General features: G+C 37.2%; 3 protein-coding genes across 5 annotated transcripts in view; 2 read left to right on the forward strand and 1 right to left on the reverse strand.

The window, feature by feature from the left end:
* Positions 1–25,428, forward strand: part of ANXA1 (annexin A1) — an 897,109-nt gene that overhangs the window by 760,549 nt on the left and 111,132 nt on the right. The window lies entirely within an intron of this gene.
* The window catches only part of ALDH1A1 (aldehyde dehydrogenase 1 family member A1), a 185,590-nt gene that overhangs the window by 139,681 nt on the left and 20,481 nt on the right, over positions 1–25,428 (reverse strand). The gene's annotated exons all lie outside the window — the stretch shown is intronic.
* Positions 3,791–24,232, forward strand: LOC126937460 (cytochrome P450 1A1-like). Of its 2 annotated transcripts, XR_007719734.1 has the most exons (8): positions 3,791–3,889; positions 7,793–8,631; positions 10,493–10,616; positions 15,443–15,532; positions 15,613–15,733; positions 18,694–18,780; positions 21,438–22,774; positions 23,628–24,232. XR_007719734.1 is itself a non-coding variant. In XM_050760911.1 (7 exons), exons 2-7 carry the CDS (start codon positions 7,810–7,812, stop codon positions 21,805–21,807), a joined length of 1,614 nt encoding a protein of 537 aa, XP_050616868.1. In that variant the 5' UTR covers positions 3,791–3,889; positions 7,793–7,809; the 3' UTR covers positions 21,808–23,018. The 2 variants fall into 2 exon arrangements, 1 of the variants encoding a protein (XP_050616868.1); XM_050760911.1 differs by lacking the exon at positions 23,628–24,232 and having other exon boundaries at positions 21,438–23,018.

The following is a 25,428-nucleotide window of genomic DNA, read 5'->3' on the forward strand; positions in this document are numbered from 1 at the left end:
ATGTATAAAATCCTTCTAGTATCGTGGGAGTCCAGACTTCCATAGCAGAGCTGACTGCAGGGGGCAGTCAGTTTATAAATATGCTAAATATCATTACACGGCAGCATTGTCCAAAAGAATATATTTAGTTTGGCACAAATGCCAAGAGAGCTGTTTTTATTGGGTGTTCTGGAAATACATCCAGAATGGAAATTTTTATGTCAACATTTTATTGAGAACTATCAAAAGATACACTTTCGAGGAAATAGAGAAAGCCAATTTGGGCAGAAGGTGAACACAATCCACAAGGTGTATGTGGGTGCAACCAAAGTCTTAATCCATCTTCTAAGGAGCTCTGGAGCTGGAATGAGGCTTCACAGCTTCCTTGGACTAGATCAAAACATCAGGGCCTTTGTGTCTCTACATTCATCAATTGCTGACTGTAGGCCACCTGAAAAGAAGGAACATCTCGAGGGAGGGAGTGTCCTAAAACCAAGAGCAAAATTTCCTGAGATGCAGTTAAGAACCATCAGCAGCAGAAATTCCCATCAGCTGCCTGGATATATGTGTTGACCCTGAAGAGCAGATCTGGGCAAGACACCACAGTATCTACTCCAACAGCCAAGGAAGGAAAAAGGGAGAAAGCAGGGCTAGGTTTCATAGAATCAAGTGTGTCTTGAAGACTGGTGTTTTCAGGTCTACAATGTAGAGTGTAAGGACATCCTAGGCAAAGAAAACATTGAATACTACAGCATAAGGACTGGTAAAACTTAAAAATGTGGGCAAAATTCTAGGTCTGTACTGACTAAGAGGAAGGAGAGAGAATCAAAGCAGATAGTACAAAATGAAAGGGACCCAATAGCAAAAGATGACACTGGAAAGGCAGATAAGAGTCAGTCACAGATGATAATGAATGAAACTCAAAGCACTGTGCATCCTGCAGGAAGTGAATAAGCAATGTGACCGGACTTGTTCATTTGAAAACTGATTAGGCCAGCAGAGTGGAGTATGACTCGGGGAGAGACTAGCAACAAACCCACTAGATCTGAAGCACGGCAGGCATGTTAGTTACTCCCAATATCCAGTCTACCTGCCTTCCTTACTAACTGCCCTTTCTTTTCTTTGCAGTGGCAGTATTACAAGCCAAATACTTTATCATCCTCTTGGATATGATAAAACTTAAGCAAAAGTCTACTGGTGGCTTTGGGGAAAGCTCAAGTTTCTTAAGTGATAGAATGATACAGATGTGGCTGACATAGACTTTTCCCCCTTCTTTTGTTTGGAACACAGATGTGACGGCTAGAGCTGCAGCAGCCATATAGCAACCAAAGGGAAAGGCCTAAAGAATGGCAGAGATATCACCCCACGTGTCACGAAGGTACCGAACCAATGGAAGCAGTCACCCGCATGTAGGTATTTTGTTATGTAAGAAAGATAAATTGTGTGCATTTAAGCCATTTGTTCTTACTGGCTGCTGAGTGTAATATACAAAGCTATTAAAATAGTCCAGAAAATATTTGATGGGGACCAGATCTTGGTAACAACAATTGGGAATAGAAATGCCAGGACAATGAGAAACATGTAGATGGCTGAATTCACAGGACCAAGTTACTAGCTGTGGGTGACAAGGGAGACTGAAGACTCAGGAATCACTGAGATTCTGATTTAAGAAGATTTTTTTCCATGTTCACCTCCTGCCATCTTGTATCTCACTTTATTTCTTAACCATATTTAGTTCTTTTGAACCTCTCTTCCTTTTAAAATGTTCTTCTCTGCTACATTGCTTCATTCCAACTTCACCTAGTAAGCTCCCATTTATACTTTAAATTTACTTTAAATATCACCTTCTCCTTAAAGTACTGCCCACCTAATCCCTAAAAATAGAATATTCCTCTTCTGTGGACAAAACTACTATTTTTGGATGATTATCATTGTGCCAGATATTAAATGCTTTACAGAGATCAAATAATTTTTATTCTTTTAACTACTCTCTGAGGCAGGTACTGCTAGATGTATCTTATATGACAATTTCTTATATGAAGTCACATCAGTGAGGATGGTTATTGTTTACAGTAGAAGCTTCAGGTTTCAGTTGAAGAATTCTCCACTAGAAGGTGGCACAATCAAAGGCAAAGGGCACAGATATTAAAAATATTTGGTTTTAAATCTTTTTTTCCACCACTCACACACTGTTAGCCTGAGCAAATTTTTAAGTTCCCTGGGCCTCAGAGCTCATCATATGTAAAATGAGAAAAATAATTGCAACCCCTTCAAAGGTTGGCTATGAGAAATAACTGAAATACAAATGACTTTAAAATGCCTTATCCTTGTAAGCACACAATAAACACGAACTGTAACAATTATTATCGTGGAATGGATTTTCCTCTTAACCAACGGGACTACATGGCAATTCTCATTACCCTCTTCGATCAAACCTTTTAAATAGCACATTATTAGTCAGCTACTATCAACTGTCTATAAAATGGGTACTTGCATAAATAATTTGATAGAGCTACCTAATACATTAATCCAATGTGCAGTTAGTTACATTAGAGAAGGAGAAACTTCATGAGAAAACATTAGAAGTAAAACATTTTTTTTTTTTTTTTTTTTTTTTTTTAGCAGTAGCTAAGTATGACATGATTAAATGTCAATTACCAAAACATCTGCCAGCGGGTCAGAAAATTCCTGTGGTTTGTAGGCGCTTGTCAGATTTTTTTGGTTGTGTGACTGTTGAAGTCTAGCTATTTAGAAACCCATGATATTTTTTTGAACCTGACACCACAGTAACACAGTAGGTCATGGCCTGAAAGTTACTGTTGAGGGAATATATTAGGTTGAGCACTTCCCTTGGGGGCTGGCTTTCTCCCCTTTATGAGAAAGTACTGACTATCATTGATTATTCTTGGCACTCTCATTAAATCTGACCTTGAAACTCAGAATATTTAGGAAGCCAAAAACTTCAATGTTAAAAAAAAGTCTATTATGTAATAATTTGCAGACACTCTGACAAGAAGGTGGTCCAAAAACCACAGGTCATTTACCCAGTTACACAGAAAAACTTGCATTATGTAGAAAAACTGGCATTTATCCAGATTGGGCAAAAATGCCTTAGCGCAGATGGGAATATTTTCTCAAACCAAAGCTACCAATATTGCACTCAGAAGTTAACTGTTCTAGTTGTGGAAGTGCAGGTCTGTCTGGTTGGTGAAGACTCGCGATGAATCTACCAAGCTCATCTGAGAAGGTGGACCTACGATCCCTTTATTTTGTGTTTCATGGATCCTCCTGTCCCTGCACTTGCTGACCACTCAGAGAACTGCGCGCATTTTCCTGGTGCCGAAGTCCAGTTTGGAGAAAAGGAATTCAAAACTAACATCACAGCAACCTCTCTGTACAGCTCCTCCCTGTTTCTCCCTCCCTGTTCCTTGTTATACATCTTTCTATCCTACCTTCATTTGTCACCAGCAATTTTAAAATGATTTCGGCTTTCCATCTCCCTTCTTCTGTCTTGCTTTCTTCAAAGATCAATTTCCATCCTACTCCCTCCTACAGAAGCCTTAGCTCCAAATGCCTTCGCTCTGACTCCACTCACAGTGGAATCTCCCAGCTTCCCAGACCCAATCCTGGCCACAAAGCCTCTCCACCCCTCTCTCCTGCTCCCAGTGCCCTTGATCAAGCTCCAAACTCCTCCCCACACAGGTCAAAGGTCCACCCCTCCCCTGTCTTCCAGGAAAGGGTGTTCTCACCAGGCCTTTCCCTCCAGGCAAGATTCTGCCCCTGCCCGCTACTGCTGTGGAAGAGACTGTTGGTGTTTCTTAGGACACACACAGCTTTGCCAAAATCCTTCTCTGTCTTCTGGTTCCTGCACCAGATTCCTCACACTGACCCGCAAGATTTCTGGGCACAGGTGAGCCTTCCAAGCAGTAACTGGGTTGAGGGGGTTTGTTGAGACTGTTGGATGATTATCCTGGCAAGTAGTTTTCCCTTAAAAAAGGTCCTCAATTTGAAATGCCCCATAGTCACATTGAAAAGCTTTTGAAAACTATCACAAGAACAGAAAACCAAACACCACATGTTCTCACTCATAGGTGGGAACTGAACAATGAGATCACTTGGACTCGGGAAGGGGAACATCACACACCGGGGCCTATTATGGGGAGGGGGGAGGGGGGAGGGGGGAGGGATTGCATTGGGAGTTATACCTGATGTAAATGACGAGTTGATGGGTGCAGCACAGCAACATGGCACAAGTATACATATGTAACAAACCTGCACATTATGCACATGTACCCTAGAACTTAAAGTATAATAATAATAAAAATAAAAAAAATTAAAAAAGAAAAAAAAAAGAAAAGCTTTTGAAAAATGCATCCATCCCTAGAGATTTTGATGCAATTGGTCCATGTGGACACTGCTATGTTTAACATCTCCTGAGGGAAATCTAATGTGTATGTATAGACTTCAGAATCACTATGGAGACCTTCAACCTATGTATGTCTTTCTCATCAGGCTTTAAAAAAAAATTGCTTAAAATTCACTTTGAATCCTCAGTGGTGTAGCAGTGCACCCTTAGGGAGCCTCACATCCCCTGTCCTCTGCCTGAATTTATCCTCAAAACACCAGGAACAGAATGTGCTTCAGTGCTTTCCAAGAATGTTGCTGAGAAAGTTGGCAAAGCATCTGAGCCTGGTAGATCGCCAAACAGAATTTAGTAAAAGAAACGAGAAGGGCCCAGGCTGAGAAGAAAGAAAAAAAAAAATCCAGGGTAATCACACAGTTACTTACATTTGTTGATGAACTGCTAACTGTTCCAGAGACTCTGGAAAAATAGTATTGTTGGGCAGTTGACAATGTACATCACACTTGCTTCTGCCTTTTTTCTCCTTTTAGCTTTCATTATTGAAGGTTGGAGCTAGCCTTAGACATCTTCTACTCTTCTGCTCTGACATGACCATTTTACAGATGAGGAAACTGAGGCTAAGAGAGATTGTAATTTAACAGAAACTCCAGAGCTAAATAGAGGAAGAGACAGGCTGGAAACACAGTCATCTTTCTGGGTCCAGTGTTTTCCCAGCCATACATACCTCCCACCCACTCACTACTCAGCTTTGGAAATGAAACTGATTTTTGTTGGTGTAGAAACTGCAGTTTTTTGTGTATGCTCAAGAGAAATTGAATTTTCTCCTGGGAAAGCACTAGATGTAAATAATTGGTGATTCGTTGTTAAGCTCAAGGTTGGAAATAACTGGGAAAAAAATGACTTTATCTCTCCAAGTCTCCCCATAGCAGGATGACTTATTACCTCCCAGGGATGTGAGTTTTGAAAGACAGTGCATGCTTTGTTTACTGCTATATCTGCCACTTGGTAAGACTGCAATTAATGGCAGTTTTTCAAATTGTGGATGTTACATTGATTAGGTACTCAGCATATTTTTTCTAAGTTTAAATGCATATTCAGAGTTTTTTGTTTCCCATAAAAATATTTATCTCTCAATTTTAACTCCAAAATTTATCCCTTAAAAAATAATGCCAAGCAAATTGGTGTACTTAGCCACATTTTATCCATGAAGTTTAGAAAGATGAAATAAGGCCTGGCACAGTGGCTCATGCCTGTAATCCCAGCACTTTGGGAGGCAAAGACTGGTGGATCACCTGAGGTCAGGAGTTCAAGACCAGCCTGGCCAACATGGTGAAACCCCACCTCTACTAATAATACATAAATTAGCCAGACGTGGTGGTGTACACCTGTAATCCCAGCTACTCGGGAGGCTGAAGCAGGAGAATCGCTTGAACCTGGCAGATGGAGGTTGCAGTGAGCAGAGCTTGCAGTAAGCTGAGATTGGGCCATTGTACTCCAGCCTGGGTGACAAGAGCGAAACTCCATCTCCAAAAAATAAAAAAAGAAAAAAGAAAGGTGACACATGAATGACAATGTGTTTTCTTGAATGTTAACAGTGGGAGTTATTTATGCTGAGTAAGGGCTTTAAGATAAATCTGCCTTTGACCCTTGGTTCTTTTTCTAGGAGAACAGATTGGAATGGTTTTTACCACCCTGTCACTTTCATCTGAACTGGAAGACAAATTCATTGCTATTTGCACAATAATCTTTCCTTTTATTAAAATTTATTATTTTTAAAGCTGAGAAGAAACAAAGTGTTGGTCTTCTCAAAAATCAAAGAGAGCTGGACATTTACACTAGCCAATGAGTACATGCATCAGTGCTATTTGTCTCTGTAATTTGAGAAGTGTGAATAGTTTAGTTGTGTTTTCTTGTAAGAGAGAGGAAATACTAAATTTTCCTTTCTAAGTCACTAGGCTGCTTTCTCTATCAACTTTCCTCTTCTTCTGTCTACAGTTACCATAAAATACAATAGTTAATAAAAATATTCTGCATGTGTATAAAGCATTATTATTATTATTATTTTGATTAGGATCCTCTTGGTCACAAGTAACGGAAACCAGTTCTAGTTAGTTTAAGTGGGAAATAATTCAACCTAGAGACAAGAGTGTACCTAGGTCTCCTGAAGGTAGAAGTGGTGAATGTAAGATCGTGGGGCCTCTCTTTATCTTTTCTTTCCTTTCTACTTCATTCATCTTTCTAACGTGCTTTCTTAGGTCCACTTGATGAATGAAAGACCAACAAATCATATTTTCGGAACTTAGATTTTATAGATCTAGCTGCCCAGAGAAAGGATGATCTTTCACAGTCCCCTTCCCTATTCCTAAGGAGGATTTATCCTGGGCTAGTGGCCCATTCTTGGATTAACCACCCATGGTCATAGAGCAGAAAGAATTGAGGAAGTCACCCTAATAAACAGCCTGGGAAGTCCAAGAACAGAGGGAGGAGGCAAATAACCAATTAGATATCCATTAAATGGCTTGTAATTCACCGAGTACTTTTTTTTTTCTCTCTCTTGAGGCAGAGTTTTTCGCTCTGTCCCCCAGGCTGGAGTGCAATTGTGTGATATCTGCTCACTGCAAGCTCCACCTCCCGGGTTCAAGTCATTCTCCTGCCTTGGCCTCCTGAGTAGCTGGGATTACAGGCATGCACCACCATGCCCGGCTAATTTTTATATTTTTAGGAGAAACTAGGTTTCACCATGTTGGCCAGGCTCGTCTTGAACTGCTGACCTCAAGCAATCCACCCGCTTTGGCCTTCCAAAGTTCTGGGATTACAGGTGTGAGCCACTGCCCCTGGCCCCAAGTACTTTTTAAAAAATAATAATCTGATTTGATCCACAAACAATGACAAACTACTCTGCACGCAGTTCTCTTATAACACTTTCCACTTTCTAATCTTATTTTTATTTACCTAGTTTCCTCATTAGTCTGTGAATTTTTGTTTTGTATTCTTAGTGCTTGATATTAGGGGGTGTGGTAAACATTTATTGAAAGAATGTGACTAAATCTGTGAGGTAGGATAGTTAGAGGAGAAAACCGGGATTCACTGAGGTTAAGTGGAGGCACTGAGGTCCTATGAATGAGTGTAAAGTCAGCTGCTGGAGCCTCATTCCTTTTCCAAGTCACCAGACTGCTTTCTCCATTGACTTTCGTCTTCTTCTGTCTATGGTCAGTGACTCACCTCGCAGGATTTCAGTCTGGCGGTTAGAACTGTGAAAAGAATCAAATTAGGATAAAAGTGCCATTCATTTTGCAAGAATTTGATTTTGCCCTCTCAGTGCATCAGGTAAAAAGGGCTTTCAACTAATCTCAAAAAGTCTGTACTTTCCCCCTAAATGTTGAAGGGAAGAGAGGCTACTTAGTCTATATCTAACGCTACAAAAATAAAATAGACATTTTTCTGTTTTAGGTGATATATTCCTGGAAATGATTCTCAACCTAGCAGTCACTCCTGGAGAGGTGACCACTTCTCTCATCATTTTGGTGATGGTTTTTGTTTTTGTGAGAGCTCTCAGGAGCAAGGGCAGAAAGCAGCTGTCTCCTCCTGGCCCTTGGTCCTTCCCCATCATAGGGAATCTTCTCCAGCTTGGAGAGCATCCTTACCTTACGTTAATGGAGATGAGGAAGAAATATGGAGATGTCTTTCTCCTCAAACTTGGCATGGTGCCTGTCTTGGTGGTAAATGGAATGGAAATGGTGAAACAAGTACTACTTAAGGATGGGGAGCATTTTGCAGGCAGACCTAACATGCACACATTCTCTTTCCTGGCAGAAGGAAAGAGTCTTTCATTTTCAGTGAATTACGGAGAGAGTTGGAAACTGCATAAAAAAATTGCCTCTAAGGCCTTACGAACTCTTTCTAACGCAGAAGCAAAATCCTCCACTTGCTCTTGCTTACTGGAGGAGCACGTCACTGAGGAAGTTTCTGAGCTGGTGACAGTCTTTGTAGAGTTGTCTTCCAAGAATGGCGGCTTTGACCCCAGAAACGCGATCACCTGTGCGGTGGCCAACGTTGTCTGTGCCCTCTGCTTTGGCAAGAGATATGATCACAGTGATGAGGAATTTCTTAAGATAGTTAAAACGAATGACGACTTACTCAAGGCCTCCAGTGCCGCTAACCCTGCCGATTTCATACCATGTCTCCGCTACCTTCCACTGCAGATTATAAACGCTCCTCGGGAGTTTTATCGGGCCCTGAATGGGTTTATTGCACTACACGTACAAGATCATCTTGCTACATATGATAAGGTAAGGATTTAATCTTATGCCGGGACAAGGGCTTTGGTGAGAAACAAAAGATAATGGTGAAATGCTTTGAATATCATTGGTTCTTTTCACTACATTTTGCCACAATGACCTGTACCCAAGCTATTAGTAAATTTGAGGTCCAGACAGTGAGATTACATGACAGCATTACTCAGTTCTTATAAAACCCTAAGAAAAGTTCTGAATTCTTTAATCCTTAAAAAATTTCCTCAGAAACATAAATTTTCTCAGTGTGTGGGTAAGGTATATGCTTGTATTATGAACATAAATATAATTGTTATTTAATCTAAATCTGTTTCTAACTTTTTTTCATGAAGGCTTATACTTTTAAAATCCAACTATGGTTCTCTGATGTATTTCCAACTTGCTGCTTCTAAAGGTTGTTTAATATTTCACGACGTGACCCCCTAGCCCCATATATTTCACCCATCTCATGTGGATATCCTGATTGTTTGCAACTCCTGGCTTGCATAGAAAGTGCAGATATTGAATATTTTGATAAAACTAAGTGATTGCCTGATAAATGAAGAATAATAAGTGAGTTCCTTGAAGAAACAAAGCAATAATTTCATCTCTCCAATTTCATATCTGTCACCATGATCTCAGATTTATAGGTATCACAAATATTAGCATATTTTTTATCAGATAGTATTTTTGAATAATATAAAAGATATTCTGTAGGAAGCTTTCAAATTACCTTCATTTTCTTCTTGAGTTTCTTTGTTATACAGACATGAATTTCAAGATGACCACACATGTATTAAGTTTCTGCAGGTGGCAGAGTGGACCTTTCTTTTGAGGCTATTAAATTATTTGGGGCCCACTTTGATGGTCGGCAGAAGAATAGATTTCCATCTTGAAATATGTATGTACTAGGAAGAATCCTAGTTCACAAGGGCAATTTGCTGAGATGAAGTCATCAACAAAAAAATAAAACATGAAGAGGTGGGATCATTAAGCAAATGAAGAGGTGTAAGTAGTTAAGTTCCTTCCAATGAAAAAGAAGAGGCAGAAGACAATCTGTTTCAAGGTACCAGAAGGGAATTCTAGATCAGGTATAGTAAGTATCAGCATTTGTAAGGTGTATAAACTTTTATTCCCATTCTCTCAAATACCCCAGCCCTATCTCTTTCTCCATGGTGCCTGAAGTGAACACAAAATCCTTCCAACAGATTTAAAAACCTTTTATTGGCAAGGTACGGTGGCTGATACCTGTAATCCCAGCACTTTGGGAGGTCGAAGTGGGCGGAGGAGTTTGAGACCAGCCTGGCCAACATGGTGAAACCCCATCTCTACTAAAAATACAAAAATTAGCCAGGTGTAGTGGTGCGTGCCTATAATTCCAGCTACTCGGGAGGCTGAAGCAGGAGGATCACTTGAACCCAGGAGGCGGAAGTTGCAGTGAGTGGAGATGGCACCACTGCACTCCAGCCTGGGCAACAGAATGAGACTGTGTCTCAAAAATAAAAATAAAATAAATAAATAAATAAACTTTCTATTCATTGCCAAGCAATTTCTCTGTAATAAGTTATAGGGAGAATGCTGATATTTTCAAGTTGTGCTTAGAGAGACAGGAACTCTTTTTTATTTATTGAAAGAAGTTCTGAGGAGAAAATTGAGTTTGGTAACTTGGTTTTCTATTCCACACTATCAAGATTAAGCATTGCCAATTTTAAGCAAAAATGGTTGCAAGGTTTAAGATGATCTATTTACATTCCTTATATTCCAAGACTCAATGGGTTCCCTTCTAGTTATATGGTGATATGGCTCTTCCTGCGTGGGATTTAAATTGATATACAACATAGACAGGGGTGAGTAGTCATGCTAAGATTTGTCTCCTCAGGATCATATCCGAGACATTACTGATGCTCTGATTAATGTATGCCACAACAAATACGCTGCTACCAAAACAGACACTTTGAATGACAGTGAAATCATAAGCACTGTGAACGACCTCTTTGGAGCTGGTATGTGACAGAATTTAGCCACATGTAAGACCAATACAAATTAGCTGCAATTTGTTGTTATCTATTGTTTACAGTTTAGAGGACTTTGCTCTTCCTATATCGGCCATTTTATCTAGTTGATCTCACATCGTATAAATTTGTTATTCTACCTTCTTATGTCATTCAGAAAACTTTATTTTGATCTCAGGAGTAGAGAGTTGAGTTAATCATTGCCCACAGTTAATGGTGCCTTCACATTATTGTCCATGAAATGACTGTCCTTGTTTATTACTTTCACTTCCAGTCCCTTCACCCAATCCATTGACATTTATTCTGAAACTATTTAGAGTGTTATTGTTTTCATTTTGTGTATTCTCATAAAATAGGCTTTTGGTATTATCATGTACTTTGTAAATGTAATTGCTACTTACATCTAAATCTGTTTCTAACTTTTCTCACGAAGCTCTGTACTCTCTTACAATCCAACCATGATTGTCAGGTGTATTTCCAATTTGCTGCTTCTAAAGTTCATGTAATATTCGATGTCTGGCACCCCCCATATTTTACCCATCTCATGTGGATACCCTAACTGCACCTCCTGGCTTGCACAGAAAATGCGGATATTGAATGTTGGGCTAAAGCTAAGATGACCACTCTTGTACATGAGTTTTGCCTCCTTTTGAAATACCACCTTATGCTAAGAAGCAGAATTTCTGGGTCAACTAATGAAAGAATGACTGAGTTTTGATACACACTGCTAAATTCATTTCACAAAGACTGTACCAATTTGTACTGCTACCATATTATTCTCATTCTTAAATTTTATAGTTTTCTTTAAAAGTCATTTTTATTTATCACATTTATTAGAGTTCCTCTAAGATGCTAAACTGCAGGAAGCCAATTCTCAGTGTAAGAAAATACAAGCCGGGCGCGGTGGCTCATGCCTGTAATCCCAGCACTTTGGGAGGCCGAGGCGGGCGGATCACGAGGTCAGGAGATCGAGACCATCCTGGCTAACACGGTGAAACCCCGTCTCTACTAAAAATGCAAAAAATTAGCCGGGCGAGGCAGCGGGCGCCTGTAGTCCCAGCTACTCGGGAGGCTGAGGCAGGAGAATGGCGTGAACCCGGGAGGCGGAGCTTGCAGTGAGCCGAGATCGCGCCACTGCACTCCAGCCTGGGCGACTAAGCGAGACTCTGTCTCAAAAAAAAAAAAAAAAAAAAAAAAAAGAAAATACAAAATATTATAAATGTTTTAGCAGTTTCATTTTATGTGGAATACTCTTCAAATGTATTTTTCTTCTTTATACTATATTTATTGGTAATTGGGTTCACTTGTTTCTAGGATCTATGCATTTGTGATCATGAATTCTCTCTGCAAATAGAGGCATTTGTTTTGATTTGTATTATTTTTTCTCATGCAAATGCACGAGCCCCCTATATGTGTGTGTGTGTGTGTATTTATTATTTTAATCATGACTTCAATTTGATGGATTATTTCATCTGATTATTCATCATAAAAATGTGACCAGGCTGTACTTTGTATTTTCTTCTGACAATCTAAATAATGCTATGTACAAATATGAGTATTTGTCAGAACATTTTAAAATGCCTGAACATTAGTGAGTACTAAAGACTGGGTGTGTGTGGGTGTGATAAATACATCAAGTGAGTTTTATTTTCTTATTTGTTTATTTTTAAATTGGCACATAAAATTGTATGTATTTATAATATGCGACATGATGTTTTAAAGTATGTATACGTTGTGAAATGGCTAAATCTAGCTAACTAAAATATGCATTACCTCACGTAGTCATCATTTTTGTGGTGAGAACACTTAAAATCCAGTCTCAGCATTTTTTAAGAACACAATACTTATAATCATTAACTATAGTCATCAGACTGCAATAGATCTCTTGAACTTATTCCTCCTGTTTAATTATAATTTATTTTGATCTTGATTCAGTGAGATAATATCTGAATATATTTCAGAAATATGTAATACTTCCAAGATTATCAAGTAATCAGCAAATATAAAATTATGGCAGATGACAAAAATGTCTAGGATGGAGAATAAAACCATCTGACATGTACAACACAGTTAAAAAATGGTTTGGGTAAAATGTGTACAAAACAGTATTCAGTAGAATGGATTACTACATAAAACATTTATTTGCTAAATAAACGTATCTCATGGAGTGTATATTTTAATGTAAATAGAGAAATAATGAAAATTAATAAAACCATAAGCTTCCACAGGTACCTGCTACCTCACTAGTGAAATGTAATAAAATATTTTATTAGAATAAATCAGTGAGCTGTAAACCATATATTTTAGTGGATAAAATTTGCAAGCACTCTGTTCCATCATATCTACTATATTATTAAGATTTATATTTCCATATTTAACTTTTGAAATTGATTGTAGAAATAATTTAGTTTCTTCTTTGGGTATAGTAAGGTTTTCCCAAAAATCATTGATTTTACCCTCAATGTTTCAATAATCTACCAAGATAGATAACTTAACTGCTGGTTGCTTAAGCCTGGATATAAAAAGCAAAATTCATGATAATCAAAATATAGATCCTGATATTCATACAGATAGTTAAAGATCTTGGATATAAGGTCCATGGCTCTACCGTGAGTGAGAGCAGTGTTTTGCATGTACTATTCATGGCATGTTGTTTATTTTAGAGAATAAAGTTCTTTATGCTAGAGAATAGAGTTGATATATTCCACATAGAAGTCCAAATTTTCACACTACACTGTACTCTGCTGTAGACATCATGGTCAGTAACTTTATTTGAACAGTTTACTTTTACATTAAATTATTACAGTATGAAGTCATATTAGAAATTCTCTGAGTTAAGAACTGAAGAAGCCACTGGCTCACTATGAGAGACTGCCATGTTCAACAGATGTGAAAACAAGCTTAGGAAGTGAAGTTTGGAAAGGAACTAACTCTGTTCTGCAGCTATATCTGGGTATACTTATTGTGCACATTGTGTTGCAAGTTATTTATAAAACAACTACCTTTGTCTCTTGTGTGACCCATGTAAAATATTTTACCATTTCTATGATGCAAGTTTCTCATTTTTAATGTGACGCTAATTGTGGCCCTCATCTCAGATGACAATGCACTTAAGTGGTCAATGTTTGGTAAACATATTCACCATTACCTGTGTTGTCATCATCATCAGGAAAATCCAGAAATTAAATATATTGATTTAAAAACTCATCTTTTGCTACCGGTTTTATAAGATTTGAGTAGAAAACACAAATAACATTACTTTTAGAATTAGGTCATCATAGAGGCGAATTTACAATTAAAACAGTCTAGAAGAGCTTTTTAATGTGGCATTTCTGAGTTTTAGGTTTCAAGAATTGACTGAGTACATTCTTCGATGTAGTAATCATAAAGCAGCCCTTGAAAAAAGATGAAGTTTGGCATACAGGGTTCTTTGCTTTTATTTTCAGTAATGAAACCATTTAGCTGAGGTATGGATAATCTCAAAAAGAAAAATGCTTTGTTTAAAGAGTGAAATCGAAACTATAAAATATACACTAAAACTTATTCAAATAAATTGAATCTGGTCAACCTTTCATTATGTGCTCATATGATGTCCAAGTTTAAGTATTGGCTTTGCCTTTTATGAGTTCATTCACCTTGAGCAAAACCCATAATGTCTTTGAGGCTCAGTAAAATTAACATAGTTAGTTATACATTGCGTATCTATATTATAATTTATAAAATATGTTATATATGTGTGCCAATGTATCATATATTGTTATATAGTGTATGTATACACACACATACACAGAGAGAGGGAGAGAGAGAGAGCACACACTCTTGGATCAGAGTAAGTACTCAATAACTTCTTATTTTTATTACAATTAATACCCATTATTATTATCTACATCAATGGTGTTTATTATGTAATACAATGCTTCCTATGTTTTCACTAGTCTTGTAAATAGTACATACATATTTTTAAAATTTTAATTTATTTTTAGTCATGTTCACAAATATACAACATTTTTAAGTGATATAGTTTACTACTATTGAGCATATTCACATGGTTGTGCAACCGATCTCTAGAACTTCTTCATCTTGCAAAACTGAAATCCTATGCCCATTAAACACTAATTTCCCCTATCCTTTCTTGCCCTTGACAATTTCCTTTATGCTTTGTTTCTATGATTTTGACTACTTTAGAAATCTCTTGTGAGTGAAGTCATATAGTATTTGTCCTTTTCTGATTACCTTATTTCACTGAGCCTAATGTCCTCAAGGTTTATTCATGTGGTGGCATGTGACAGAATCTACTTTCTTAAGACTCCATAATATTCCACAATGTATACATCACAGTTTCTTTATTCATCCATCAGTGGACATTTGGGTTGCCTCTACCTCTTAGCTATTGCGTATAATGCTGCAATGACCATGAATGTGCAAATGTAGCTTACAGATCTCGCTTTAAATTTTTTTTGTAATATAACCCAGAAGTAGGATTGCTAGATAATATATAAATACTATTTTTAATTTTTTAAACTTAAACTTCCATACTGTTTTCTATAGTAGCCACACCATTTTGCACTATCCTAATGGGTGAGAAGTTACCACTACAGTTTGAAATTAAACTTAATAGTAATTTTATAGTGATTCTATTGTTTTTTGGCTAGATTTCTTTCTGTTAATTCTTATTCTTTATTTGACTTCTACATTCTTAATCTAATTTCTTTAGATTTCTTTCTGCTAATTCTTAGCAGTCAAATGGGAAATAAAATGAGCAAACTGATTTAACTATGCTTTTTTCCATGACACTTGGTCTCTTGGTTCTTTTTTAGGGTTTGAAACAGTATCAACATGTCTATATTGGAGCTTTCTTTATTTGATACACTATCCAGAAATTCAAGCCAAAATTCAAGAAGAAATTGGTAATATGTTTTCAAATGAAAAATATAATTCTTACAATTATCATTTTTCTTATTAAATCAAAACATAATTTTCTTTAAAGATGGAAACATTGGGCTGAAACCACCCAGATTTGAAGACAGGAAAATTTTGCCATACACAGAAGCTTTCATAAGTGAAGTATTCAGACATGCCTCTTTTCTTCCATTTACTATTCCACATTGGTAAGCATATAATTCTCCTTTAAAACAGCCACTAGTGGTGGGGTGGAGGCATTGAAGAATCTTAGACATTGGAATACTTTAAGTACTTTAAAGTGTACATTGTATTATTGTTTTAATATTACTTTAAATCTTAGTTTATTTTTAAACACTATAATAAAATTTTTGTGTTCAGCAAAAGCATATTTTGTGAACATTTTTCATTACTAAACTATGTTGTCATTAACTTTTATTTTATGTGCACTAATCACAGTGTCAGAAAGATATGGAAAGTCCAAACAACAGATAATCCAACCATAATATGTATTTGGCTACGAAAAGTCATGCAAACTTGCTTAATTTCATCTGAGGAGCAGAATTAGCTTCCTCCTGGTATGGATTTGTTTTTAGTAGCCCAGAATTTTGCTGGACAGTAAACTAAGGAAGCTAATGCTGTCACAATGAGATTAAACAGAGTATTCATTTGCAGATACTTGAAACTTTACTGAATCTTATTCCAGAATCTCCAGCACACAAATGCATGCCAGCATAGATTAGGTAGATAGCTTCATTAAATACATCTGTAGGGAACCAAACTTCCAGTAGTTTGTTCTGTTTTTATTCCACACAATTAAAAATTATTAAAAAAAAAAAAAAACAACACCTGGAATTCTCAGTGTTTGTTCTTCCCTCTCCCTTTAAATAGTGAAGGAGTGGGAATATCTCTCTTCCCAGGAAACTGATGTAATCGTTTAGCAATTGGTGTGACAGCATGCAGTGTCCTTAGCTAAGTGTCCCAAAGGGCAAGACCGCCAGCTGAGCAGAGTCAAGGCCAGACAGCAAGTGACAGTTCCCTGTATTTTGCCCCTTGTTTGCTCTCTTTATTCACACACAGTGGCTATTTGCTATTTTTTCAAGTGATCCATTTTGTTTTCTAGCTGCTATGTCAGATCCTCTCTCAGTTAAAGCAAATTTCATTTTAACGTAAGTTTTTAAAGAAATTAAAAATCCCTACCTATTTAAAAGCAACTCTTCTGTCCCAATAACTTTTATTAAATGACTTTGGTGCTTCATAAGAGTATTATCCACACTTCCGCTAAGTACCCAGGAACAGAGAGGCTCTGCCAAGTTTATAGGCATCATTTGGAATGAAAGTGGTCATCTAATTAGGGCCCTGTAAACTCATCTGAGGGTCTAAGTGATAAGGAGAAATATGTATTAGGACATAGATATTCATTGTATTATTAAAAGTAAGGAAATACATTAAAATGTGAAATTAAAAGAACTACTGCATTGGCTAATGAAAGCGGAGTGATACGAACCGGGAATTTTGTGCACACAAAGGAGCTATCTTACTTATATTGTTCAGGACTGATCTATTCTATTACACTTGTACGATTATTGTTTTCCATTTAAAATGAAAAGGCACAAAATATGATAAAATAAATTTAAACAAACTAAATGAAATAAACTTAAGTAAAAGCAGCAAAAGTTTGCTATTACATATAACATATATACACACATACAAAAACACACAGGAAAGACCAAATCATATCCTAATAAATATTTATTGTGTGTGCATTTCTTAAAAGTTGTGTGGAAAACCACATATGCACATGAAATTTAAGGGACATAAAAGGAGAAAGAGAAACTTTATAATTCACTCTTATATTTTAATACCAATGAAATAAAATTTTACATACCAGGTTTCCATAAAATAGAGGCATATAACTTCTATGAGTAGAATCTGAGCAGCTAAATCCACAGAGGGAGTGTGGACTGGGATGTGTTGAGATAGGCAAGTGGCTATGCATGAGAAAAGGTAACCCTTCCAAAAAGCGAGTCTATTGCTTGTTTGGTCTTCCCCCTTGTTGGGTTTTGAGAAACTCAATAAATAACATTCATATTATTTGCCAAAGCTCAGTACCAGCCACAAAATAGACACAGGTAAAATAGAAATTACATTATTAGCTTTTTAAATAATCAGAGCTAGTTTTCACAATGTGGCTTAGAACTAGTTCAAGTAGACCTCGAAACTGACATACTTCTCTACTCAGTCTCCGGCTAGGTTGAACACTTCCAGGTCTCCTGTGGAAGGACAAAATCTGACCCTCTAAGCTCAGCCTCTTTCCGATTGTAGATGAGATGTATCTCCATTACAAATTGGCTAATCTGAAGAGAGAACCCAGAAGTAGTGAGACAATGCCTTCTCTCAAACTCATCAAATTGAAATGTTTCTGTTTCTCTTGGGGAAGTAAGTGTGAGAGTAGGTTAGCGAGGTAGGGAGTGCCACAGGGAAACATAAAATGATTGAATCCAATCCATGAATAATTATAGAGGCATAAAGGGGAAAGGCAAACAGGTTTCAGGAAGGAGTTTGAGTATCAGACTAGAAAAATAGAGTATTTTCTTTAGAGGCAACTTAGAGACCATCCAACACAACCAACACCTTCGTTTCATAGCTAGGAAATGGAGTCACAGAATAGATAATTTGCCCAATATCCCACTAAGGGCAGCATCCAAAGTTCAGATTTCCTTGCTTCAATTCCATTGTTCCTTCTACCAGTACTCAAAGGTGTGACATTGTCTTTCTAATTTATTAATAATAGACACAAACACAGTGAGCACACAGAAGTACTGAATAATTCTCTTAATCGTTTCCTGATGTAATTTGATCTGCCTGCTTATGGTCAGCTCGGTCACAGAAATATTGAGATAATTTTCTATGGAAATGTGTAGCTCATAGAAGTGCTTTGAATATATTAAGTGCACAATGTGCTTAACACATGCAAGAAAAATAAATTACTAATTTGACAAGAAGTGGAAATTGTTTTAATTAATGAAAGAATGAAGATGTATAAAGATGTATTATTATAGTAAAAAAAGACATAAATAAAAATAGTCTGTGAGTTGCAGGTGGCAGTTTAGAGATGGGTAATTTGAACTGACAGGATATGCTGTAATGCTGTTTTTTGCTTTCTTAGTACTACAGCGGACACCACTCTGAATGGCTATTTCATTCCCCGGAAAACGTGCACCTTTATTAACATGTATCAAGTAAACCACGATGAGTAAGTCACCAGAATTAATCTTTGGATAAATCTGCTTGCTTGCTTGGTTGTTTACTGTTTATTAATCTGGAAAAGATTTACAATCTTCTTAGCCAACCTTCACTCCTGTTTCTCTTGAAAGATATTGGAAAGTTTCTTTCCTCAGTTTCTCTCCTCATTTATAATGCAAATGGTGATATATTGACACAAATTGAGGAAAAATTCAATATAGGGCAATTCCAATTTCAAAAATGAGCTCATTAGGAGAGATTTGGGCCGAGGACTTTGCATAGTCATGGCTAGTACATTGAAATGGAGTCTGAAATCAATCCCCCACTGCAATGTAAGCCACCAAGCAGGGATTTTTTTTTTCTTTGTTTGTTTACTTGTTCCTCTACCCCAGCAGCTGGATCACTGCCTCACACATAGTTGGCACACAATAAATATTTGTTGAATAAAATAAAGTTAGAAGTTCATCCATTTCAGCTGTGAAAGAGAGGGCTGAGATGAGAGTATCTAATGCAGTGAAAGTGAGGATAATCACAGTGGTGATGGTGGTGGTGGTGGTGAGAATGATGATTACACCTAATATTTATAGACTCCTACTGTGGGCAAGGCACAAAACCTTGCAGTATCTTTCCTGAGCCTCAATTATTATTGATAATTGATCACAATGCATTGGTGCTATCACAATCTTCATTTTACAGATAAACAAACCCTCAACCAGGTTAAACACGTTGCCTAAGGTCGCATGTTCAGAAGGTGGCAGAGGTAGGACTCAAATCCAAATGTGTAAATTTTATATAATGGAAACCATGCGCTTCCTGTCATGGTCAGGGCTTGATGTCTCCAGTAACTGGCAGAGACTGCATTCTTATGCACTCAGCAGACAGTAAATAGGTTACACAGTCTTTTCTCTTCACCCAAGATCTCATCTGACTGATGTTTCAGGCTGCAAGCTGTTAGAGAGGGAAGTGATTATCCTGTGTACCTAATGGCAGCTTCACAATCTCTGTGAACAGAAAGGTGGTAGAAGACAATGCATATGCTGTCCCACTGCAACACTTACTGTCACGGAGATTGACACTTCCATTCTCCACACCGAGGCATTTTAAAACCATTATAAGAAGAAATACTGCAAATGTATATTTAATAACATTTATTCTTTCTTAGTATAATCCTAAGTATTCTATTAATAATATCCTAAGAACTGGTGATTATAAAGAGTATTGAGTAATGTGCAAACAAACTGAGTTAACATGGGTGCTACTAAAGAAATACCATTTGTATGGAGGCACTTGTTTAAGCTGAATGAGTATGTAATTTAAGACTTGATATTATGGGAAAATTCTTCACATTTAATTAATCTAAAGCATAGGTCACAAACTCAAGCACCTATTGAGCAATAAAAAAATACCAAAAATAAGTGAATTGCACTTGGTGAAGCATTGTGAAGAGGGGAGGTCATCTGCCACATTTAACTCAGCTCAGTAAACTGTTGGCAAGCAGGACGTTGTCCCAATGTTGTCAGCTTTTAGGATTATAAAAGAGAACTTGGAAATGCACATTTTCACGTGAAATCTGATTTTTAAATGTTAGCAACAGTGAATTATTTTTAAAAGATTATGAGAGAAAACCAAAATGTGTTGGAGGACTGTGGAGAGAACTAATCCTCTAGGTCTGTGGCCTCTGGTACAGACAGAAACCAGATTTTCCTTCTAGAGAGATGATGACATCTACACACCAAGAGGGCCAGTTCTTTGTAAAGCCAGGTGGGTCCCTGATATACGGTTTAGGCCTACAGAAAACATGCTAGCATTGGTCATCATAAATAAGCCAAATATGGTGCGTGTAACAAAAAATAGAGATAGAAGAAAGAATCAGGTACACAGTGATTTGGGAACTGTGGGCAATCCCTCAATGAGAGCTGCTTTCTGGAGACCCAGATCCTCTCTGTATTGTTGTACAAAGGCCATTTCCTAAACTTGTTTTTTACCAGAGTGAGAGATGTGGCCCAGTCTCATCATTCTTAGTCATTCTGCGTAAAGCAAAAGACATTGAATATGTATTACTTTTTATTTATGTCACCATTTTGGAATATTCTTATGAGAATCTTATGGAATTCTTCATTTAAAATAATTAAATTCATGGCTAACCCATACCTTGAAGTTAGCTTGCAGGAGAGCCGAGCTAGAACTGGCTCCTGTGTGCCGGTTAGCCACGAAGCCAAAACCATCCCAACTCCAAGCAGAGCTTCACTCCTCAGGTAGTTCATGTGCTTAGACTCTCAGACTGAGTGGAAGGTTTCTTATTTAATTCAGAAAAATTGAGGAAATAGATTTTCAAGTATTTTATTCACTAATGAATTGGTAGTCATTTCAGTGAAAATTAGGTGTAATTGTACTAAATCTTTATCATAACTAGATTTGTCAAAGATTAAAGGAAAAAGTGACATATTCATAATTATATATAATCATATGTCTCCATAAGTACTTATACATATAGGTGTATATATACTTCATTTATGTGTACTTCCTTTCTCTATATATAATTTATAAGGAATATTCTGAACTTAAAGTAGTTCATGCAAAAGAAAATTATTGTGGAAAAGTTGCCAACAATAGCAAAAATGAGAAAATAATTTCTTTTTACGTGTTGTTTTTGTCTATTTTATGCAGAACTATTTGGGATAATCCTAGCTTATTTAGACCTGACAGATTTCTAAACGAAAACAGAGAACTGAATAAAAGCCTCGTGGAGAAAGTTTTGATATTTGGAATGGGCATCCGGAAGTGTCTGGGAGAAGATGTTGCACGCAATGAGATATTCATTTTCATCACTGCTGTTCTGCAGCAGCTCAAGCTGAAAAAATGCCCCAGAGCCAAACTAGACCTGACTCCCACATACGGGTTAGTCATGAGGCCAAAACCATACCAACTTGAAGCAGAACGCCGCTCCTCAGGGAGTTCATCGGCTTCGATTCTCAGACTGAGGGGAGGGTTCCTTACTCAATTCAGAAAAATAGATGATTTGAATTTACTTAACTAGCAATGTGCAGTTTATTCCCCTGAGCTATGCTATGAATTCAACTCTGTGACGTGTTTTATAAAGTATGTGGTATAGCTTTAGTTCCAATATGAGACTTAATGTCGTGTGAGGATATTTTAAGATAATAATAAAGTGTGACGTAAATCAGAGGGTTTAAATCCAGATCTCGCACAGTGGTGTCCCAGGTGTCTTGTGGATGTGAGTGGAAGGGAAAGTGAGTGGCAGATTGACCAGATGGACCAGAGGACTCTGTCTACCTTCCTTTTACGCTAGCTTCAGATAAACAGGCATACTCATCTTTGCTTTAAATATAGGGTTCGGAATAAGAACAAGGTTCTGATGCTAAATATTCTCAGTGATCTTGGGCATAGGTGCTCAGGAGGGCCAGAGAAGGGAGCTAGAGTAGCCTAGCAGAGAGCATTGCATGGTCACAGTAGATGAGCTGGGCTAGAGTTAGAGGAGTAGAGAAAAGGAGATGACAGGGATTGCCTCAAGACCATTTTTGTATCAGATTACGTATTTTTGTGTATTAAATTTTTAATTGTAAGGCAAATTGGTGTTTTCACAATGTTACCAACTTCTTTTGGTACATACTAAATATATATATTTGTATTATTAATAGTTCACCAGGACTGCAATACTAACAGAATACCAGAGGCTAAGTAGTATAAACAACAGAAATTTACTTTCTCACAGTTCTCAAGGCAGAAAATGCAAGATCAAGGTGCCAGCTGCCTTGGTTTCTCCTGAGGTCTCCCTCCTTGGCTTGCAGACAGCTGCCTTCTCGCTGTGTCCTCACAGGGCCTTTTCCCTGTGTGCACACAACTCTGGGGTCTCTCCCTCTTTTTATAAGAACAATAGTCATAATGTATTAAGGCCCCACCCTAAGAGTCTCATTTTAACTTCATTATTCCTTTTTAAATTTTTATCTATTTATTTTTTTGAGATGGAGTCTCAAAAACCCCAGGTTCAAGTGATTCTCCTGCCTCAGCCTCCTGAGTAGCTGGGATTACAGGCGTGCACCACACCCAGCTAATTTTTGTATTTTTAGTAGAGATGTGGTGTTTCATCATGTTGGTCAGGCTAGTCTTGAACTCCTGACCTCGTGATCCACCTGACTCAGCCTCCCAAAGTACTGGGATTATAGGCACGAGCCACTGCACCTGGCCAATTTCATTATTCTTTAAAGACTTTATCTTCCAATACAATCACATTCTGAAGTACTAAAAGTTGGGACGTCAACACATCAATTTCAGAGTCGAGAGGGTGGGGGACACAATTGAGCCCATAATAGCATGTAATGAGAATAAAACTACATGCTGATTTTTAAAAAATGCTTTTAAATGTAAGACTCAGCACTAAGTATACGCTTTATTCATTGAATTTGTTAATGAGCTAGGGCATATAAGTGAACTTAAAACGGACAGTGAAAGAACTAGTATTTCAGATTGAAGGTTTGAGGTGGAGTTGTGCAATACAAGCTGGGAGGTAAGAGAATATCTGGGGTCTAATTCAGCTGGGAAGAGCAGTGAGAGAGGTGTGCCTCTCTAAATAATGATGATCTTGGCCAAGATGTGACAATGGAAGTAGAGAACTTTTAAGCCATTCAGAGACAATGAAAATTAAAGTCAGGGCCGGGTATGGTGGCTCATGCCTGTAATTCCAGTACTTTGGGAGGCCGAGACGAGTGGATCACAAGGTCAAGAGATCAAGACCATCCTGGCCAACATGGTGAAACCCTGTCTCTACTAAAAATACAAAAATTAGCTGGGCTTGGTGGTGCACGCCTATAGTCCCAGCTACTAGGGAGGCTGAGGCAGGAGAATCCCTTGAACCTGGGAGGTGGAGTTTGCAGTGAGCCGAGATCATGCCACTGCACTCCAGCCTGGCGACAGAGTGAGACTCCATCTCAAAAAAAAACAAAAGAAAAAAAAAAAAAAAGAAAATTAAAGTCAATGCTTGTCTTTTTTCCAATATAAATAAATTCAACATTCTCCTTGCAAATGAATAATTGAATTGCTTGTGCTTCTCTAAGAGCTTTTGAAATTATTTATATTACCCTTATGGCAGTATGTCAGAAATGAAACTATTCTTATATTCTTACCATAAGAAACTTGTGAAATTTTCTGTATACTCAAGAAAAATGGGAGTGGCTAGAAACTGAAAATCTTGGTATCTATTTATCTGATATTTTCTTTAAGGAATTGCATTTTTCTAACAAAGCATATAATAAAATAAAAGAAAAAATAAACAAAGCATATTATTTCAACACCTTGTATTGTAAAATGCTAATTTGCATTCTTCCTCTGCTCCTAAGTCATAATTAAATAGTATACTATTGGGCTTTTTGTATAATTTATGTTTGTATTTTATGTATCTTTAGAAACAAGGATGGGAATAAAACTGGGGAAAGAAAGTGTGAAAGTAAAATAAGAATAGCTTTTCTTTGTCATTTAATATGTAATGATAAGTTCATTTTAATTATGTGTACATGCTTATCCTAAAGTTATAATTTGTTTCATGAAATATGTAATCAGAAACAACATAGTATAACTCTGTGTGTGTGTGTGTGTGTGTGTATGTGTGTATATATATATATATATATACTTGTACTAACAAAGACACATTGAATAATAATCTGGAAACCACTCACAGAAATCATTATGACTATAGAGAAGTTTATAATATATGGATATATGCATCCACTGAGAATCCAAGATGAGCGAAGTCTTAGAGTCAACATGTATGAAGTACAAAAGCAGAGTTATAGGAATTAAATACCCTGTTTCACAAAGTATATGCAGACACTTATATCTCCTAGGCCTCCTTGTAGCCACAACCCCTGGGAGTTCTTAGTAACATTACAAAGACAAAGATCAGTCTGGAAACATTATCCACTCCATGATACAAATGAGTGCAGGATGTGCCTGTTCTCAAGTCTTTTAAAGAAGAAAACTTGCACCCAAAATTTAAAAGAACAGGATCGCCTCCTACACTGAAATTCTCTAATTTATTCCCAGTTAAACCTATAATTCAGATGAAATACCAACCCATATTAACACAAGAAGAAATCTGAACTATTTTAAAGAAAGGCAGAAAGGGTCTTTGGGGATTTTACTATCTACATAATTATTAATTAGGCTGTGAAATCTGTCCTGGTTTGCAGATGGTTCCAGGACTCTGGAAGTGTAGATACACAATTTAATATTTCAGATTCACATGGGATCTCCTCACAAAATTCAAGTCATGCTTTAAATAAACAAATAAAAAAACCCCACTATGCTACATGCGCTTTAAATGAGAAATAGCTAAAGGGAGTTGTTTTTATGGTTTAAGAAGCTATAAAAACAAATTCCCTGTGAGGGATACCTCCACTGCATTTCTCTTTAGATAAACAAAAAATGCAGGATGTGGGCAACATATTTTCTATCATATACATTGTTAACACTGGAAGAGTCAAAATACATAAAAATAATAAAAGTTTATAGGTCTTTTATCCTTCAAGTTGTTTCCAGAGAATAGTGTACTTCCACTGAGTTTGACTCTCAGGCCCCACAAAGAGTAAACTCTACACACAAAAGTGTTGTTTTCGTCTGCTATCCCTGCGTACTGATGCATGGT

Source organism: Macaca thibetana, chromosome 15 (genome assembly GCF_024542745.1).
Source record: "Macaca thibetana thibetana isolate TM-01 chromosome 15, ASM2454274v1, whole genome shotgun sequence".
NCBI classification, from domain to species: domain Eukaryota; kingdom Metazoa; phylum Chordata; class Mammalia; order Primates; family Cercopithecidae; genus Macaca; species Macaca thibetana.

What these genes read in the sequence shown, in the direction of transcription:
- LOC126937460 (XM_050760911.1), top strand. Translation starts at nt 7,810, where the DNA reads ATGATTCTCAACCTAGCAGTCACTCCTGGAGAGGTGACCACTTCTCTC. An exon ending in ATCTTGCTACATATGATAAG is followed by an intron (nt 8,632 to 10,492) that starts GTAAGGATTTAA and finishes TTGTCTCCTCAG; the next exon opens with GATCATATCCGAGACATTAC. An exon ending in CAAAATTCAAGAAGAAATTG is followed by an intron (nt 15,533 to 15,612) that starts GTAATATGTTTT and finishes TTTTCTTTAAAG; the next exon opens with ATGGAAACATTGGGCTGAAA.